We start from the raw sequence: 20,764 nt of genomic DNA on the forward strand, positions 1-20,764 counted from the left end.
ATTTGTACATTTGTATTTTCAGTACAAATATCTAAAAAATCTTTAAACAAGATGCATTTTCTTGATAAGCAAAATCCCCTAAGAAAAATCTAGCTTTAAGACAAAAAAAAATTAAATGAATTTGTGCTTAAAACATGCAAAAAATATTTAAGTAGTGGTAGTTTTTTTGCTTGTTTTAAGCACAAATTTGATATTTTGGTCTAAAAATTAGACTTATATCCCTAGGTCATTTTGTCATTTAACATGAGTAGTTAGTACCTTAAGCCCCCATAACTTTAACTGTTTTCATATCTTATGATAACTTGATTGATGATGATGCTTTCTCATGTCTCGTTGTAAATTCTTTATCGCTAAATCAGTGGCGGGCACAAGTAATAAGTAGCTCGCGGCCCCCTCTGCTGGTGAAAATAATCATTACATGATTGCTCCGGTCTGGACTGGTACTACAAACGCTATGTTGAGCGGGTTTTTCCGTGTATTTGCTGGTTGTTTTGGACATGCTGTAAAACGGGGACATTTCCGGGGACAGCTTCAGTCGGGGACAGAACACCAAAAAACGGGACTGTCCCCGGAAAACGGGGACGTCTGGTCACCTTACCATAGATGTCTATAAATGAAGTTATGAGTAATCATGTACAATGACACAAGGAAACGTATTAAACATGCTTACTGAAATGTAATACTTTGTAAAAAAAAAAAAACTTTGTTGGTAATGAAAGCTTCAAGATTTCTCTTGTATGGAGATATATTTTTAAATATAATTTTAAATATATTTCAGAATATACAAAAATGGCCAAATGGTAATTTTTTATATAAAAATTTAAAAATAAATATATTTTTAAGCATTTATATTCACGTTGAATTGAAAGAAAAACCTTGTATGTTGCAAACCTGTAAACATAACATTTAAACTAAATATATTTTCAACTAATACTTATTATTTTATATACCAACTTGAAAATTTTGGTCAGGAAAAATATATTTTTTGCCGTATAGGTTGTAAAATTGGAAATGTATTTGTTGCCCCAGAAATACATTTTGAAATATACAGTATGTTAATATATGAAGGGTAAAACTAAATATATCTTCAACTTTTTAATTGTATTTAGCATATATGTAAAACATATTTTTGGCCAAAGATTTTTTTGCCATATGGGGTTGCATGCTCAGGTGTGGTTTTCTTGAAGGTTCTGGTGGCCTTTTCTATGAACTCTGACCTTTAGTTCTTTCAATAGATTTTCAATTGGATTCAAGTCAGGTGATTGGCTGGGCATTCTAGCAGCTTTATTTTTTTCTCTAAAACCAATTGAGAGTTTCCCGGCTGTGTGTTTGGGTTTACCCATCGTGAGATGTTTCTTGCGTGACACCTTGGTACTGAGACACTAATTAATATTTATTTATTGAACATCTTTGAATGAATTGCATACACATCTGGTGAAATGTCAGCACCTTTAGAAATACATTTACTAAAAAAAAACCTGCCGATGTGTTCAATACTTATTTTACCCACTTTAGTATATAACTGATCTGTTTAGCATTATTCAGCTCATTGTTTTTTGTTTGTTAATAAGTAAAATGATTGTTTTCAATCATCATGGAAATGTTTATGTACTCATTTCATGCACTTTTGTTTATTTCCATCTCATTCTTGAAGTCAACTTCACTCTATATAGACGCCATCCAAAAAGTGCTCCCACACACACGAAATCCGACCTCGCTTACAAGCGCACACAAAGCAGCTGTCACTTCTCATTTGCAGGGTGTTTTCCAGCTGAGTTAGTGTGATAGGGCTGGGTGACTCGACCAGTGACAGTGTGTTATGATGTGGATGAGGTCTGCAGGCGAGAGAGAGAGAGAGAGAGAGAGAGAGAGAGAGAGAGAGAGAGAGAGAGATATCTACAGGACACACGTCCAGTTATGGAATTAAATGCTAAACTATTGCCATCAATTCCATACAAATCATTCAAAAACCTGTCGATAACATGCAGTGTTATGATGAGCATGAGCAAATCTGTTAGAAACTTATCTGGGTAATTTTTTATAATAAAAATATTAAAATTATATTACTGGAAAATAATAGTGTTTCAACAGGTTGAACTATCTCCTGTCTAATATTGGTTTAAATAATTCACAACATTTAGTATAATACATAGATAGTATGAATAAGATTAGATAGGAGAAAGGTAAAAAAGACACTTCATCTTCAAATTATCAATGTATTTATTTGCATTTTTAGTCATTTTTAATGATAATTTAAATAAAAAGGAAATATTGTACTATTAGTGTTTTAATAAATTACAACAGGTCAATTACTACATCCAGACAGATTACAGTAACAATAAGGACCATTTTTATTGTGTTTGTTTTAGACCAGCGTGGATTAAAATACACCCTGATCGAAAATATGTGACCCTGGACCACAAAAGCAATCATAAGGGTAATTTTTTTTGAAATTGAGATTTGTACATTATATAAAAGCTTTCTATTAATGTATGGTTTGTTATGACAATATTTGGCCGAGATACTATTTGAAAATCTGGAATCTGAGGCTGCAAAAAATCGAAATATTAAGAAAATCGCCTTTTAAAGTTGTCCGAATAAAGTCCTTAGCAACACATTATTAATGATAAATACATTTTTATATATTTATGATATGTAATGTACAAAATATCTTCATGAAACATAATCTTTACTTAAAATCCTAATGACTTTTGCCATAAAATGTTTTGACCCATACAATGTATTGTTGGATATTGCTACAAATATATCTATGTGACTGGTTTAGTGGTCCAGGGTCACATACATGGGTGACACCCATAAAAAACACACACAAAATCAAATTCAAAGAGATCCAGAGGTCTTATACTGTACTCCTCAGAGCCGCTGGCCCGCGTCACTCTGTATTAGCATAAGAAAAGCTTATTAAAGACAGAGACCATAACCACAGGCCAAGCCTTAAGATGTGTGGAGTGAGTGAGAAAGATAAAGCAAGAACTCACTGTCACATCTGTCTGTGTGTCGATCTACTAAAATAATAATAATATGAATAATACAATATTAGTGTTTACACACCCCTACACCCATGTTAATGTTGCCTTTGTGACTAAAAAGTACTGAAAAGATTTTAGGACTTGCATAGACAAATCATACTTTTGCATTAAATATAATTTATGTGTATTAAAGGGCACCTATTATGACCATTTATACAAGTTGTAATACAAGTCCCAAAATGTGTCTGTGAAGTTTTAGCTCAAAGTACCCCACAGATCATTTATAATAGCATGTCTAAAATGCCTCTATTTGGATGGGTGCACAAATTTGCTGTTTTGTGTCTGTACCTTTAAAGGTGCAGTGTGTAAATTTTAGCGGCATCTAGTGGTGAGGTTGCAAACTGCAACAAACGGCTTATCCACAGCGGACCCCTCGCTTTTGAAATGCATAGAGAAGCTACGGTAGATGCCACAGGACAAACATGTCTACATCAGAGGCAACTTTTTAAACAAAGTTTGTTCGTTAAGGGCTTCTGTAGAAACATGGTGACACAAAATGGTGGCTTTCACGTAAGGGGACCCGCAGTGTATGTACATAAAAACGTATTATGTTAAAGTAATTAAAACATAATTGTTCATTATTTGAGGTCTTTAGACACCCCTGATAATATAGTTACGTATATTATATTGCATTTCTGTCAAGAGATTTTTTTAAAAGTTACACACTGCACCTTTAAATGCGAATTAGCTACAGCTCCTCACTCCCTTACCAAAAGAGACAATGAGCGCTTTTGTTAAAATAGAGATCTGATTCCTGTGAATATAGACCGAGACAATAGTATCTCACTCTGTTGCTTTATCAGTGTGACATCACATTAACAAGAGAATCAAAACAGCATGGCTGCGTCCAAAACCCAAGGCTGCTGATATGTTGCCTCGCTGCCTAATGTGGCAATGACTTTGGCAGCCTTAAAATGTCGAAGGCACTTTGAGATTTCGGACGCAGCCCATGTCTAATGAGACTGCTTTGATTTAATGTGGATTAAAAAAGGAGGTGGATTTTTTTCCGTTGTTGTGTTCACACTGCCAACACACACTCATGTCCAAACACCTTGGATTAAAAGTGGATTTTGCATAATAAGCGCCCTTTACTTTGTTGTTTTTTTTCACATGCATATGTTAGTTCATGGGACTACTTTTTCCTTTTAAACATTTTTGCACAAGATGCACATGAAAGTTGACCACTACACTTTCTCCACTGATACAAATATAGAGAAATCAATCTCTGGTTTTCTTACTGCTCGCCCAAATTAAATGAGTCTCTGGATATGAGTTATGTTGACCAACTTCAATGTCAAGCATGTGCAAGATGGCCTTATCTCATGTCCCTTGCCTTATATTTACCGCATATCATTCAGCATAACATAGAGAAAAAACAGGCCATGATGTGACAGTTTAATTCTTATATAAGTCATCCAGTATATATCTGATAAACAGCAGCAGACACATTCAGTACTTTTTGTGTGTGTGTGTGTGTTCGAATTCATAATAACAAACACACGTGTAGAGGTTAAGAAAACTTCACATCATTACGGTCCTATGTTTATACAGTATTTAAGCTAACATACTGTAAGTGCATTGTTAGCGCATCTCACATTACAGAGATATAATTCACAGTAATTTCTGTGCTTTGTGAAACGGTTGGGTTAGCCTTAAGTGTTTATAAATACAGCTCTGTGAGTGAAAGGTTATCAAGTCAAAAATTTTAAACTGAAACAAAATCTTAAAATGTTAAAATATAAAATGTCTCGGCCGTGGATGTCTCGGTGTGAAAGTAGTTCTGTACGTTTGCTAAGAGACGAGCAGTTTGACTGTATATAAGAAAAGACCGCCGAGCCCGGCGACAGCTGCTAAAGCGACGGCCCTTACGACCAAAAACTCCATGGAGTCCTCCAGCTTGGTGTGCAAGCGGAGAACTTGTCTGTGAGTGTCTTCACGAGAGCTTGAGTTTTCGATGACGTGGCTGGCCAGTCCACGCTTCTCATTGAGGGGCATCTGGGCAGCGATTCTCTGTTCGGCTTCTTCGTGGCTCAGGCCGTCTCGCTGCATGAGTCTGGACAGCTGTGTTGCTGGATCACTGTGGATTTACAGAAACGCAGAATAAGATCAGGTTTGACACCCTCTTATTGTTTACACATTAAAACAACATTTGCTTGGGTCTTTCCAAACATGTATTTGTTATTTCTCAAAGAATTTCAATGGTGCTTTTATCCATACAATGAATAGTGACTGAGGCTGTAAATCACTAACACTATACAGAGGTTTGGAGTGAAACTTTGATTTACATTTATGCATTTTGGCAGGCGCTTAAACTGTCTGTTTCTTTAAAACAACTTTCTTTTTCAGATGATGTCACCAAGCCCACCCCTTAATATCATGCACAGACATGGGACCCAAAATCAAATCATTTTTTGGCTTAAATATCTTATATCATTTAGAAATACATTGCATTATAATATATAAATGAATTTCATGTAGACTTCGATGCAATAAACCACAAGGGGCTGTTTGGCCTGGTGCCTAAAACTCCCAGAACTCTGATAAAATCACGGTCACATATGGCCTCGAGCCGTGTATTGCTTTTTTTACTGCAGCTTTGAATGTGACTCATCTAATCAGATTTTTGCTTGAACAGTTTGTTTTATAAAACAGAGGTTAAACATGACAATTAAAGCAATCAAACATAACTCACTAACATGCCCTGCAAAACATTATACATACTTGAAAGAGAGAAAATGAATATCTTACCAGTAAACAACAACAGTGTGGGTCAAAAAACGAGTGAGACGTCGTGTTTCAAAAAGCAGAGGCACATCCAAAATCACATATCTGTAGCCTGATAAACCAATAGAAACAATTAGATGACATTTATTTATGTATTATTGGCACATAAATGTTTCACTATACCCATGTGTGTGTCTGTAGCCTTTAATGAAGTACAGCAGAATCTGTTTGAACATTTCTTTATGTATCAGTGGATGCGTTATGGAATTAAGAAGTCTTCGTTTCTCGGGGTTGGAGAAGATGATCTGCCCCAGTTTCTGTCTGTCAATCTCTCCATTCTCTAACAAAACCTCCCGTCCAAAATGCTGCAGGATGAGCCTGTACGCTGGGCTCTCAATCTCCACCACTGACGGACAGAGACATTAAGCATCACTTAACTTGTTAAATAAAGGTCAAATAATACATTTTCATATGAGAGTTAGTCGCAAAGATTGAGCAGGTGTATTTAAACCTTTTATTGATAACATATGCATGAGCGCAATGTGACTGTACAGGAATGTAAAGGGCAGTTATATTACATATGCATGCAAATGTGCAATGCATCAGACCTTTGCGAGCAACCACATCCGCATCAATCACCGGACATCCCAGTTCTCTCAGCTGAGACGACACTGTGCTCTTCCCTGAAGCGATACCGCCAGTTAACCCCACCAGAAACATGCTGAAATAGACAAAAATCTGTTATTGTACTGTGTCTGTCATGCAGTACTGTCATTGAATATTAATCACTGGCGGCCTCTATCGGCAACAACTGAAAGTGCAGTGAGAATTTGGACAAGCAAGATGATATAAAACATGATATAAAAACAGAAAAAAATATAAAACCACAACTGTGAAGATTAAACAACATTTAGACGTTAAACAACAATATTATGATAGCTGTCTTATTTATAGCTGTACATTAACCATCATTTTCTCTCGTCTAGTTTATGTAGTTGAGTTTATCCGCTGCTTATGTTAATCCCTTCATTCTTTTCGCCATATTAGAACTGTATTGAAATTAAACACACCTTTAAAAATATTAATGTGCTAAAATGCACTTACCTAACACCAATGACCTACTTCATGTACTGTAAACAGTGATTGTCAAAGCTGTTCAGCATAAACAAGCGCAAAAATACAGACGAACCTTGAAGAAACGTCACAACATAACTTCAATGACACTCAATAGTCAATGATATCTAAAGAGTATGCAGTGCTTTCGTGAGACAAAAAAATAATCTCTAAATGTTTGTGTACATAACATTGACCTGTGTGCTTCAATGGAATAGTTCTCTTCTTCGTCGCAGTACAGTCAGCAACATCAGCGCCACGCACGAGCGCCGCCACACGGCTTGGAGAGGATGTATACGTCACTTCCGCATTTTCCAGAAGTTGCAGGTCGCAGGTTTGTCCATAGATATGTATAAAGGCCTTTATACATATCTATGGGTTTGTCTCTCTTTTACAGATTTAGTGGTGGAATCTAGAAAATGCAAAAGTTAAATTTTTGCGTTCTTTCCTATTTGTTTTGGCTAATTTAAACTGGTTTAAGCTGTTCTCCAATGTAGAAATGTATAACTTATTTTTAAACGTGTTTTTTATTTATATTAAATTATTGTTTGGTGTTTTTATTTTCGACTGCTAATGCACCTTAAGTCTGTAAATAATATTAAACTCTAAACTTTATTTATGTTAGCCAATGAATCAATGTTATTCTGTTTTACATGAAAATTAAAAGCATGTGCATGTACACCCATACAGCAAAAATATATATATATAAAAATTTATTTTTTCAAATAGAATTTTAAACATTCAAAATTTACAAAAAATATATGTGCTGAAATATATTTTGAAGTATGTTTACAAAATGTATTTTTTTACCAATATATATTTTTGGCAATTTATGTATATTTTAAAATATATTTTAAAAATACATATATTTTAAAGCATTTATATTCGCATTGCATTGAAAGAAAAACTGTATGTTACTAAATTGTGAACATAACAGGTTTGAAAAGGATCAAATTAAATGTATTTTCAACTGCAAAAATATATACATTTTATACTTATACTTTATACATTAAATTGAAACTTTTATATTTACCCCAGGAAAAACTGAATTGTTTATAAAAAATTAGAAATGTATTTGTTGCCCCTGAAATACATTTTGAAAAATAAAGGTTACAACGAAATCTATTTTTACATTTTAAAAAATGTATTTAATTAAGCTTTACTTTCTACAAAATGTATTTTAGACATATTTTTGGCCAGATTAAAATGTATTTTTTTATTTTGTTTGCTGTATGGGCACAGACATCATAAGATCTCATGTACTGTGCAACCATGGACTGTTGATATATAGTTGATTTTTATATGTAATTTACAGTGTTCATATCCCACTTCAGTATAGTTTAGACTTGAGTAATTAAATAAATAAATTAATGAATTTAATGTAAGAGTTTTTAAATTACAGCTTTTTGTTTGTTATCCAGATACTCAACTAGGACACTCAAGTGATGGTATGCAGGCATTAAATTGAAGAACTAGATCTTCTGGTTTTAGTCTAGCTATAATACACCTGTTGTTGTCATTTAAACACTCGGACCTTGATTAGCAGGTTTAGAAGTATATCTGATGGTGGTTACTTTTATAGCAACATATGTTGCAGATTTCTGTTACATTTTACAACAAAAATGTATATGTAGAAGTAAAACATGTAAATAACATTTCTGTTATTTATGCCTAAAACAAACAAAAAAAAAACTTTTTGCCAACAAGACAAAAACTTTCATACAAGAATTATTTTCTGAAAATAATTATTAGCTATTAAATCAAACAATCTTAAGTAAATGTGGTACATTTTCAATAATATAATTATTATTATATTAAATTATACCACGGGTCTGTTGAATGCTGCATTCTGATTGGCTGAGAAATGTTCTATGGGTGTTGATTATTTTTCTGTAAACCGCACACCTAACCTTTCAAATGTCTAAAAAATAGGCACCAGAGCAATGTTTGTGGTAACCGTGGTATAAAAGGAATAATTGACTCCGGTCCTTTGAATTATTTGAAAATAATGCACACCCGCGGTGTAACGGCACTCCGCTTCGCGTCGTGCCGCATTACCACCTTGGTGTGCATTATTTTCTTATAATTCAATGGCCCGTCGTCAATTATTCCTTACAAAATAAATTCTAATATAGATAAATTTCCAAGACAGGGTTAAGATTAAGCCAGGACTAGGCCTTAGTTACATGTGATCATTAATGTAGTTTTTTCAAACATACTTTACCAAAAAAACATTACTGGTGTGCATCATGAGACAAAATTTGTCAGTGCAAGCTGCTTTCAGTTAAGACCGCTCAAACATGCATTTACATCATACTTGACTTAAGCCCTGTCTGGGAAACCAATAATGCATTACAAAAACATAGTGCATTGCAAAAAATGACAGACATGATAATAATGAAATGTTACTCTGTAAACAAGTTTATTTTCATTTGGAAGAAAGAATATGGAAAATGTTTTTCTATCAAACAACACATTGATGCAGTTTTCACATAAATCTGACCTTGACCTGCTCTGTTATTGTGGCAGGTATGAGTTTGTTAAACAAAAATGACCTTAAAGATTAACTGAAACACACTGTACTGTAGACAGTTCTCATTTCTGAACATAACAGTCATACAAAACAAAACAAGCATGTTTACATGAATCTGTTTGGGATATTTCAAGTTTGAAAAATCCATGATTGCTAAACGCTCATTTGTGTTTTATATGAAAACAGAAGCAAAAGAAAAGAAGAAAAAAAAAACAAGAAATGCAATTTCCTTTTATTTAACAGCACATGACTTTCTGACACTTCAGAAGTGACACAATCTGTTTTCCACCCGTTTCACATGTGACTTTTCATGAACAAATTATAAAATTGCAAAAGTTCATTACGAAAGCTATTGTGCACAATGGAAGCGACATCTATAATAGTGTCTTTCATATTCATATTGAGCTAAAGCGAGAAATATTTACACGGTACAGAGGAAAATGTGTTCATAGAGCACCACGTCACGTGATAAACGTACATTGACAAAGGCATATAGAGATTTCCTATGGAAGTTATCCACAGGTTTGAGCAAACTTTAAACAGAGAAAGAGAATGGCTTTGATTTCATGTCTTTGTCTCGTGACTGACTGTGAGCTTCGCTTTAAAAAGAGTGAAATTATGTTTTATACATTTTTAAGACTGCTCAAGAATTATCTTGAGGTTTATAAGTGTTTTGCACCCAGTACTATATAACATACAACTGAAATCCTCTACAGCTACAGCTTAGTCTAGATTTGTAGTATTTGGATAATCTGTTAATCTCAGTGCCAGTTAGTTATTGTAGATGTTGGCTGGCTCATATAGTTGCTTTCAAAAATTCTTACAAAACAAGTGATACACATCCAGCATAACATGTTGCAATGTTGTGACAGTCATTGCATCTCATGTGATTGGCACCTGGTGAGCATGAGAAGACATTTCAGTAATTTTTTGGGTTTGATGGTGTTTTTAATAGGATCAGCCCTCATGCAGCATTTGGTACCCTGTAAATCTGTCTTTAATAATTCATAAAATGTGCTTGACGTGTTTTGATTATAGTAAACAATGCATTAATAACTAGCATTTAATTTATGAATGGCTTATTAAAAAACGCTCCCATTTTCACAGTCTTTGCAAGCTACAGCCTGTGTGAATCCAATCCGAGCTGGAAGAATTGTGACGATGTGCATTCGCCAAATGCCGGCCTGTAAAATGGTATCATTTTGGCAAATTTCTCTCCATTAAGCATCAAAATGAGATGCATCCATCGTCATGCGTGAATAGTGTCTACTTCAGTTTGTGGGCATTAAAAAAATCTCTCATCCTATTCTAGTTACTGTATCTCATGCACATAAATGCTATCATACATATACACAAAATGATTTTCACCCTCTAAATAGAAAAACACTCCATAGTCAATGTAGTTGTAAATTCTAAGCAATAAAACTAGTTGTATTGAACTGAAACTGTCTGGGAGACTTTGAATTGTACATTCATGTTTGATATAGTCACTATACAGGGTTCAATTAAATAAATTGTGATGTTAATTTGGAATCAGATTTTGTATACAACTTTGCACTTTGGCACAACATGTGCTAAATTTAGCCCTGTTTCATCATCAAAGAGTAGAATCAAAAACTGTCAAAAATAGTGCATGTGGTGCACATAAAATTAATAAAAATGCAATAATAAAAAAATGCATAGTTATGACCCAATTAGTAAAATCCAGGCTAAAGTCTCATAAACAAATGATTTGGAGCATCAAAGTTTGATTTCAAGTCAATATTAAAGATATCAAGATTATATTTTCACAGCATGTTCCTTACATAATGTAGGATGATTTTATGTACAAAACAGTAAATAAAAAACGACTTTAGCTCGGTTTTTACATGGCAAGGTCATAATTATCTAATGGCTTACGAAAACTGATATAGGCTATAAAATCACATCTAACATCAACATGAAATTGTGTTAATCTAATTGAAACAATTAAGGGCTACGGTAAATCATCTGGAATGTTTGAAATCTGAACTAAACATTTCAGATTTACAATGCACATAACATATAGTATTAGTATAAAAAGAATTGACATAAAAATAATAAATATCAAAGTCAAAAGAGAGAAAGTGGGAAGATTATACTGCATTATTAGGAAATAAGGAAAAAGCAGGTCTCTAAAGATCTAGAGAACAGAAAGATCCTCATCCATTCGAAATAAATACATTGAAGATATATATGTATATCTCCATCCATTTAAAAAGTTTCAAAGCCATTGAATGTAAAGCGGTGGTTATATGTAAAACACCATTTTTTAGATGTCGTGTTGTGCTTTATTTTAACACACTCGCTGTTCGGCTGTTGATTAAATGTAATCCTCCTTTTTAATGAACACACTTTGTAAAAGTGTGATGCCCCCAATTTGTGTTTCGACCCCTGAGATGCATTCAAATTGATTAGTAAACACCTGCTGACATAGTGACAGTTTTAAGTTACATTTTGAAATATAATAAAGTTTGAGTAAAACTTTTAAAATCAATTTGAACACATCTCTAGTTTGTCTATAACTGGTCAAGGCATCTGCTGGGATTTATTATTTCCTTTGTCACTTCTTGGGATGAAACACCATTAGCGGGCGCTCTTCGATGCGTTGCCACGGACTCTTTTTGTTCTCATCTTTATCATCGGGGTCGTTGTCATCTTCTGGGCTGGTGACAGAGTCGCGCTGCGTCTCGCTGTTGCTGCTACGTGAGCTGTTACCGCGACTGCGACCCCTTCGAGGTATCGATGACCCTCTGGGCTCCTCCGGACCGTCGTCTAGAAGAGGTGTCAGGGGATTTTCCAGCGGTGAGCTGGCGCCCATGCGGCTGGCACCTCCGCTTAAATCAAGTGAGTCGTGGTAAAGAGGTTTGGAGTAGTGTTTCCCACCGGAGCCGCTTCCTCCGTGACCTTTGCGTCCCCCTCCGTGGTGTTCCTCTTTGCTCTTGCGACCGGATGCTGGTTTGCGGTCGTGTTGGGTGTCTTTGTGACCCTTGTCCACGCTGCGGTCTTTGCTGCTGTTGGCAGGGGCGCTCAGCGTGCTCTGGGCGCTGTGGTTACCGCTTTGGGCGAGCTCAGTTCCTACGTCGATGTACGAGTGGCGCACGTGAGCGTTGGCGCGACCGTCGAGAGATATGAACCAGGCGCGAGGGTGCTGCTTCACCCCCAGCTCCAAAAGCTTCTTCTCGGTTAGTGCTTGCAGCTCCCCGTTCATCTGCGAGATGGTGGAGTCATTAAACAGAACGGGGATGTGAACAGGTCCTGGTGTACCACCGGGATTCCAAACGCTTTCATCTGAGCCATCTGGAGAGGTACACTGTTGGCCGTCCCCGTGGCCGGGCGTTTGGCTTTGGTGACCTTGATTCTGAGCACCACCGTTGGTACCTTGTGAATTCAGTCCATCTCTTTCGTTCTGGTTCTGTCCGTCCTTACCTTGGTCGGCGCCGCTGAACTCGGACGACAGCCTCATGTAGTGGGCGGGGATGACGAGAGTAGGTACCATGGAACGATACATATTCTCCTTCATCTGATCTAGCGAACTGCAGAATATAATCTGGCCCGGTTGCGTGTTTAGGGATGTTGGACGAGCGAGGTGATCCGGCCCTTGCAAAACCTGCGAATATTCTGGCGGCTTGTCTGCGATTGGTGGAGACGGCGGGTCAGACGTATAGCCACGGTTATCGTTGACGACATGCCTTCGGCGGTAATCGTGGTCTTTGTCGTCAGGGTTGTAGTTACGTCCGTAGTCGTCGTGTAGGAGGTTGGTGTCCTGGCTGCTCGTCTCAGTGGATCGGTGGACCTTCATGGGAAAGCTCTCCACATTTCGCTGAGCACCCTTAGACTGTTTGTTCTTCGAATGCCTGAGTTTATGGGCGGGAATGTGTCTGGTGAACTCATCCCGAGCGCTCTTGAAGGCGTGAGAGGGCGACGCTTCCGATTTGTTGGCGTCTAGATTTCCAATAGAGGCGGCTGATTCAGCATGGCCACCGCAGATGAGGTTCAAGTGGGACGTGGAGGTGCCTTGGTCCCGCTTGGAGCCGTTCAAAGCAGATGGAGCTTGGACTTGTTTCTGTTGACGTCGTGGTTTTAAGCATCGCCGTCTGGATGAGAGAGAAAGAGATTAAGCAAAACCCACTCAGTTCAAAACTAATACTATGTTTACTTATCAATAGTTTGTGCAGTATATGCACATATAAAAAAACACAGAACATACCTGCAATAGTAAAGAAGAACACAGAGCAGAACTAACACAAGCAGAGCCAGAGATCCAAGGATGGACAGCAGGAAGAAAGTGTGGTATGCTGTGATGTCCCTGAGGCCTGGATGATACAAACTTGAGCCTGATGTAAATACAAACCCCGCCAGGTGAATAAAGTGCACTAAAATACATTTTAAGTACACTTATGCTGCGTACACACCAGATGAAACATGAAGTCCCTCGCTCTAGATTACTCGCGGGATTTAACTTTGTGTCATGCAAATTTTTCACTCTAGTTGAATATTTTCAGCTTGTGCAAAGACGCGTTTGAGGCGAATAACACGTTTTATTTTTCAGCAATTGCATCACCCAATTCGGGTGATTAGCATCGCCCCCTGTGAGTTCGTATCTATTCACGTTTTTGCATTGACTTTGTGGCTGTGTCCCAATTCAAAGGCTGCGACCTTCTAAGGACGTATTTTAAGACCGATTGCGTCACAGCAGCGCGACTTGAGGCTGGTAAGGACGTCCCAATTTAAAGGATGCTTAGAATGAAGCCTCAAAATGCGTCCTCATTTCTCCGCGATGTTAAGGATAGAACGAATGGATCCTTAACAGCCAAGGATATCCCAAGATTCATTGCGCGCCTGCAACAGCTGCATATAACGGCTGGATATTCTAAAATAAACAATTAAAACCTTTATTAAATAAAAGTGTGTATTTATCAAAAAAACTTTGTCACTGTTTTAGTATTATAAGTTATGTTTTGTGTTAATATTATTATTTTTATGATGCATATATTTCTAAGGTTGATTAATTTAATATACTATTGAATAGTTTAATCTACATCAACGTGTCATATTTTCTAAACTAAATTAATATTTTTCTGATTTCATATTTATTTTAATAAGTCAGAAACGTTTCCGCTATGTCCTGCTGCCAATTATGGGTTGTCCGAAGGTTAGACCGTCTCATTTCAGTTCTCTTCGCGAACTTCTGAGGCTGCCACTTTGAAAGACCGAGTACTCATCTTTAAGGTCCCATGCTTATAAGGTCGCAGCCCCTGAATTGGGACACAGCTTGTATGTAATCCAGATTTAAGCCGGGTACACACCAAAAGATAATCGGGCTGATTTTGGGCCGATTTCCCCTCTTCCGACAATCCTAGCTATGTCCCGAGTATCACGAAGGTTTCACAGATAATCTTATCAGATTGTCCCTTCATGTGAGGTGTGTTAAGAGTGTCCGAACCTGCTCGGAAGAACGTCGGAGCCGCGCCGATCGCGAATCGTAAATATTCAACTTATGACTTGTGAATGTAATGCTCAGTTAACTTGAATAAACCAGGTTTCATGACGTATGCAGCCTGCATATGCGACCTCAGCAGGCTACAGCCTTCGGATTGAGAAACGGCCAAAGTGAAGTTGATGTGGACAGTAGAGATGGAGGATCAGCTTGTTGATTTGTGGCAACAGCACGAATACAACGTGTCTTGTAAAAATTATTCCAAGCACTATCATTGAAATGTCTTCCTGCATATCGTCCGCCATGCTTGTTTTGAAGTCTTGCGAGATTTTGTGGGATTTCCTGTGTTCACAGTGGAGACTCTGATTAAAAATCTGTTTGTGTGTGGTGTGCTGTCTTTAACACATAATGGCACACCACACACTATAGGAGCAAAACGGATAAATCTAGGATTTTTTATCCTCAAGTTTGTGGTCCATCACATTTTTAAAATCTTATAAGATGTAAAAAATCTTCTGGTGTGTACCCAGCATTAGGTGTCCAGCATCAGAATTTTTAAAAAGCCCTTGAAGCTCTTTTTTGCACATTTAAGATTAAGGTCTGAACTTACTATAACCATTATTTTTAGAGGATTTAAAAAATATTTCCTATGAAATTATTTACATTTTTTAGATTATAATTATAAAAATGATCATTACCACAGCATGATATTACATTAAATATATGCATTTACAAACTCATGTTTCTGTAATGAGGACTAAAAAGTTGTCTAGATACTATAACAAACAAAATTGTAACTTTTATCTACAGAGAAAAATTAACTGTTCACCTGGTAGCCATCTTGAGTGTCACAGTCAATTATGTCCCTTCCAACAATTTTTTTTTTGAAAATGATAGTTCCTCGAGCGCTTAAATAATGATTGAAAAATTGTTGCGGAGGATGAGAACATTTTTCTTTGACACATTTATATTCCTTATTATTGTCTCTACATTTACCAATGATCACCAAATACCACATGTTTCTTTACTGTAAATGTTTATAGTATAACATGCACTGAAGCTTTTTATTTTTTAGATTTTTTAATTTAATTTTCCATGTCAAAGAACCCAAATCCAGTCATGGACACGTTGCGGTAATGAAAATTTTCCCCTTAAATGTGAAAAAACAACAAAATTGATTTGTATGATGTCATTTGAAATCATGTGCAAAAATAGTACACGAAGAGATGTTTGTAACTGTATGCTTCTTATTTTGATATTCATGACACCTCATAAGTCTAATTTCGCGAGAATCACCCGTTTGCTGTGCACACCCGATTAGGCCTGATTTTACAACTACACAACATAGATTAAAAATAAAGGGTGTAATTTTAGCTCTGTTTACAGGAAAATAGTCTATGAATGGCTTCTTTATAGTTAACTCAAAATGTACACCTTTAAATTTTAATCTTTAAAGGTACGGCTGTGTGTTGTTCCAGTCATCTTAACGTTTGTTACCTGCTGAAGAGCGAAAGGCAGCCATCCAGTATCCGAGCTGCGATGCGGTGAAGTCCAGCGACAGGTGCGATCCCTCTCGGGTGATAAATCCGGTTCCATTTCTTACCCATAATCCTGAAATTATGAAAAAATTCAGATGCTGTACTGATTTACAACATTAATAAATATATAAACAGACTTTTAAATTGGAAGCATGTTTACCTGTCTTGGTGTCGTACATCCAAACAGGAACACTGGTGGCAGAACGTATGTGGGAATCGGTGGGCAGAGGAACAGAGATGTGAACGGGTTCGCTGACCTCGACCGCTCGACTCTCGCGGTCAAACAGCTGTGCGCTGACGGCAGCTACGGGTGTCAGGTCTGTCCAGCTGTTTTCCCCTCCTGAACAGTTACAACATCATAAATATATTTACAAAAAAAAAATTCTCTGGCCAAAAATATGTTTTAAATATAAGCTAAATACATTTTGTAGAAAGTAAAGCTTAATTAAATATATTTAGTTTTAACCTTCATATATGAGAATATATTTCAAAATGTATTTCAAGGGCAACAAATACATTTCAAATTTTACAACCCATACGGCAAAAATATATTTTTTCTGGCCAAACTTTAAAAGTTTTTATAAAATGTATTAAAAGATTAAAATGTATAAAATATAAAATAATAAGTCTATTTTTGCAGTTGAAAATAGATTTAATTTAAACATTTTCAAACCTGTTATGTTTATAGGTTTGTAACATACAACGTTTTTTTTCCAATCCAAGGTAAATATAAATGCTTTAAAATGTATATATATATTTTTTAAATATATGGCACAACAAAAAATGCCAAAAAATATATTGATGAAAAATACATTTTTGTAAACATATTTCAATAGCACATATATTTGTTGGGCCATTTTTGTATATTTAGAAAAAGATTTCAATCTTTGATCTTACTCAGTCAATATTAAAGATATCAAGGCTATATTTTCACAGCATGATCTTTACATTATATAGTATGAGCTTATGTAGAAAACAGTAAATTACTGTAAAATTACTTTAGCTGGGTTTTCACGGACTGGGTCACATATTTTTGGGTCTTTTTCTGACCTGTGGTGTTTGGCTCCAGGGCGAGCGGATAAGGGAACGAGCTAATATCATGCTGCTCTCTGGCTGTTGTTAAAACCCCTGTAAGTTCTGTGTAGGAGGAGTTAAACTGTAGACTCCGCCTTGGAACCTGCAACCGTGGCTGACTCCGCCCACCTGAAGGTAAGAAGCCAGAGTAAAATAAATGTGCCATTCTTAGATTAATATTTCAGAGACGGTTATTCCAAATGTGCACGTTTGACATTGCAACATGGTCAATTATCTAGAAATGCACTTTTTTATTTGAACTTTTCCAAATGTACAATTCTCCAAGGCACATCACTGCTAACCCTACAATTTAATGTCTGTCTTTACTCCACAATAAAAGGCCGATCGTCATTGGGGAATTAAGCAATTAGCAGTTTTAGATGCCAGGAAATTCTGTAATAGAATACTTTCGCTGTTGCTATGGCGACTGGCACAGGAATTAAAGTGTCATGTTGACATAAGCTGAAAGCTTTAAGGGGAAGAGGAAGACACATGGATGTATATTCTGCCACAAAGCTTCATTCTGTATCACATTATTCATTAGTTCTTACTTGGGGAGCCATGAAACACCTGGATGACATCATCATAAAGGATCAGTGTGCCAGGTTTCTGAGCCATCAGGTAAAGACTTACAGAGGCATACACTGATAGAGAGAGGAAAAAAAGATTTGTTTACCAAAAGTACCAAAATGAGTTGGATGGTAATGTGTGTAATGTCACACTAAATGATAAAAAGCTGTATGATATCGTACATCATCATCAGTTTGGCATTCAGTAAATAACCGATACAGTGTCTACATAAGGATCATAATAAAATTATGTTTTTCCAGTTTAAATAGTTAAACGAACAGGGTTTAACTCTTAAGAGTCTTAGGCCCGGTTTTTGCAGACAGGCCTTAGTCCCAGACTAAAAAGCATGTTTGACTGAAACCAATTTGCACTGACATATCTTAAAATATATCAGTGCCATTGTTTGGAAGATGCAGACTTTGTAAATAAGGTATATATCAAATTAGGTTTTGTACCCCTGGAGGTTTTTATTAATTAAAGCAAATGTGTAAATTTGTGTTAAATTCGAAACCCTCCTGGTGTCTGACACATCTTTGCACAATCACAAATAACAGTTTTATCATTCATTAATGCACACACTTCCTAAAACTTAAAGGCGGGGTGCATGATCTCTGAAAGCCAATGTTGACATTTGAAATCACCTAAACAAACACACCCCTACCCCAATAGAATCAGAACCTTCTTTTGATAGACCCACCCCACACATACACAACCCAGGCAACGATGTCGGTTAGTACACATGCCCCTTACTGCTGATTGCCTACAAGTGTGTTTTGGTACTCGGCCCAACTCCAAGTGTTTTTCAAAAATCATGCACCCCGCCTTTAAAAAAGATGCATGATTAATGATTACATCATTGCTCATAAAAATGTATGTACTGTATAATGCACTATTTAATGTGTTTACTCACAGGGTAAACGGCTGGCGTGCCATGGCACTGAGCTGGTGAGGTAATCCTTTTGAGATGCGGTAATGATTACCCATGTTCCTGTGCGGTACAGGAAGCTGACAACCTGCACTCCATCACTGCCTGCTTTGCTTTGTGCCAACACACTCTGGTTACCGTGAACGGCAATAACAGCGTTGGACAGAGGCGAAAGATCACCACCATCAAACACCTGAACTCTCACCTGCACCTCTGAAAGTATGACAAAAATGAGTTCATGAGAAATAAAAAAGACTGAGAGTTTAGTGCTTCCAAGCTACACCTTAAAATTTTGGAATATGAAGCATTAACCTACTAACATCATAATAAATTATGCATTTTAAAGCCACTCTGTTATTTTGGTACTTGATAGACTTCCAATGCATTGTGAAATCTTTGAACACACACAGTAGCAGCATGGTCTTTACAGTACTGACAAGTTATTTTTATTTTGTCAGTGTATGAGGTTTTTCCCAGCTCATTCTCAAACAATAGCTTGCAATCACACAGACACCCGAAGTAATAAATAAACGCATTTGTTTGGCGTAATGGGCTGCCAGAAGGCCTCTGTAAATCTCAGATTTGCATAATTGACAACCACACACAAAGCTGTTCAGATTGCATCTATTTACGTTTTTGATACTGGGAATACTGTGGAAATTTCAAATAGGGAATTAATCCGGATTGCCAATATTATGCACTTATTGTTCGCAGCCCGTAAAGCCATGTATAGTGCGTGCATGTTTGTGGTCGATCAAAATTCATCCGAATCCAAATGCAAAATTTTGCTTTTAACAAACACGTGCAGATGCATACCACATTAACATTTTTTTTATTATTATTTTGATGTCTGTTTTTGCTTCAGTATCCGCTCGATTGCTTAAAGATAAAATTGCTCACCACTCCCACATCTTACGCGCTCTGCGTCCTTTATTCTCTACTCACCGAGAGCTCCGCTGTCAGGGATGGATTTACCAGCTATACCTTTAATATTGGACAAAAAGAGAAAGAGGAGAAAACGAGAGACGAGGAAAGATGGCATCTTCAAAGCTACATCGCTTTTTCCAGCTCGTCAGCCGTATGGATATATGCCTGTGTGTTTTTAGACATGGTTGCCTGCATCCTTCTCTGTGTGATGCGGGATGCTGCGCTTCCTGCTGGATCTCATCACAGTTTCATTGTCAGTACCGGGGAAAACAGCGACCTCGTGTGGCCAACTTTGATTATACGTTTAAAATCTTTTTATGGTTTATAGTTTATGATAAAAAAATACCTAAACCATTTAGGCAATTTATATAGTTGTGTGTAGGCTACTGTGTTCATTGTGTATTTTCATATCGTGAATTCTGTCATAGAAGAAAAAAATATTACGTTGATATTTTTGTTATAGCTGCTTAAATGCAAAGTATATATAATTTTGACACTGCTCGCATTATCTGATTTTACACTGTTTTTTAGTAAAGTTTATTAGTTATATTTAAAAACTGAATTTGCCCTAAAAAAAGTGGTTTGTTTTATATCGCCTGAGGGGAAGTTTAAAATGTTCCTCATGGAATGCTGCATAACAATGTGGTGCTTTTTGTCGCTAGATGGCGCAAGAGAGTTAGTGTAAATAATGTATTCTGTTCTGGCTTGCTAATCAGTAAACAAATTATAATTAACCATGGTCAACGTTTGTACAGTAGTTTACCTTATGAATATTTCGACCTTAATAAATATAACGACGGACTAATAAATATATAGTGTGTAAATTTAAAGATAAGTAGCTTTTAAAAGTGT

General features: G+C 36.4%; 2 protein-coding genes across 3 annotated transcripts; both read right to left on the reverse strand.

Annotated features, from left to right (window-relative positions):
- Positions 1–4,431: 4,431 nt before the first annotated feature.
- dcakd (dephospho-CoA kinase domain containing) lies at positions 4,432–7,224 on the reverse strand. 2 transcript variants are annotated; one of them, XM_055182785.2, is made up of 6 exons: positions 7,085–7,150; positions 6,879–6,963; positions 6,383–6,495; positions 5,977–6,180; positions 5,799–5,886; positions 4,432–5,127 (listed from the first exon to the last, which is right to left on the reverse strand). In XM_055182785.2, the coding sequence occupies exons 3-6, from the start codon at positions 6,492–6,494 to the stop codon at positions 4,842–4,844; spliced, it is 690 nt and encodes a 229-aa protein (XP_055038760.2). In that variant the 5' UTR covers position 6,495; positions 6,879–6,963; positions 7,085–7,150; the 3' UTR covers positions 4,432–4,841. The 2 variants fall into 2 exon arrangements, with proteins under 2 accessions (XP_055038760.2, XP_055038761.2); XM_055182786.2 differs by lacking the exon at positions 6,879–6,963 and having other exon boundaries at positions 7,085–7,224.
- A 2,058-nt stretch (positions 7,225–9,282) lies between these two features.
- Positions 9,283–20,281, reverse strand: fam171a2b (family with sequence similarity 171 member A2b). Its single transcript, XM_055182777.2, has 8 exons — positions 19,931–20,281; positions 18,971–19,198; positions 18,042–18,134; positions 17,467–17,619; positions 16,577–16,756; positions 16,376–16,489; positions 13,649–13,775; positions 9,283–13,535 (listed from the first exon to the last, which is right to left on the reverse strand). Exons 1-8 carry the CDS (start codon positions 20,025–20,027, stop codon positions 12,002–12,004), a joined length of 2,526 nt encoding a protein of 841 aa, XP_055038752.1. The 5' UTR covers positions 20,028–20,281; the 3' UTR covers positions 9,283–12,001.
- Positions 20,282–20,764: the final 483 nt, after the last annotated feature.

The sequence above is a fragment of the Misgurnus anguillicaudatus genome, chromosome 25, assembly GCF_027580225.2.
Source record: "Misgurnus anguillicaudatus chromosome 25, ASM2758022v2, whole genome shotgun sequence".
NCBI lineage: Eukaryota > Metazoa > Chordata > Actinopteri > Cypriniformes > Cobitidae > Misgurnus > Misgurnus anguillicaudatus.

Coding starts and splice junctions, on each gene's coding strand:
- dcakd (XM_055182786.2), bottom strand. CDS start 6,494: ATGTTTCTGGTGGGGTTAACTGGCGGTATCGCTTCAGGGAAGAGCACA. Junction 6,181..6,382: donor GGATGTGGTTGCTCGCAAAG/GTCTGATGCATT, acceptor TCTGTCCGTCAG/TGGTGGAGATTGAGAGCCCA. Junction 5,887..5,976: donor TCTGCTGTACTTCATTAAAG/GCTACAGACACA, acceptor TTGGTTTATCAG/GCTACAGATATGTGATTTTG.
- fam171a2b (XM_055182777.2), bottom strand. CDS start 20,027: ATGCCATCTTTCCTCGTCTCTCGTTTTCTCCTCTTTCTCTTTTTGTCC. Junction 16,757..17,466: donor CCTGGAGCCAAACACCACAG/GTCAGAAAAAGA, acceptor GTAACTGTTCAG/GAGGGGAAAACAGCTGGACA. Junction 13,536..13,648: donor GTTCTTCTTTACTATTGCAG/GTATGTTCTGTG, acceptor TCTCTCATCCAG/ACGGCGATGCTTAAAACCAC.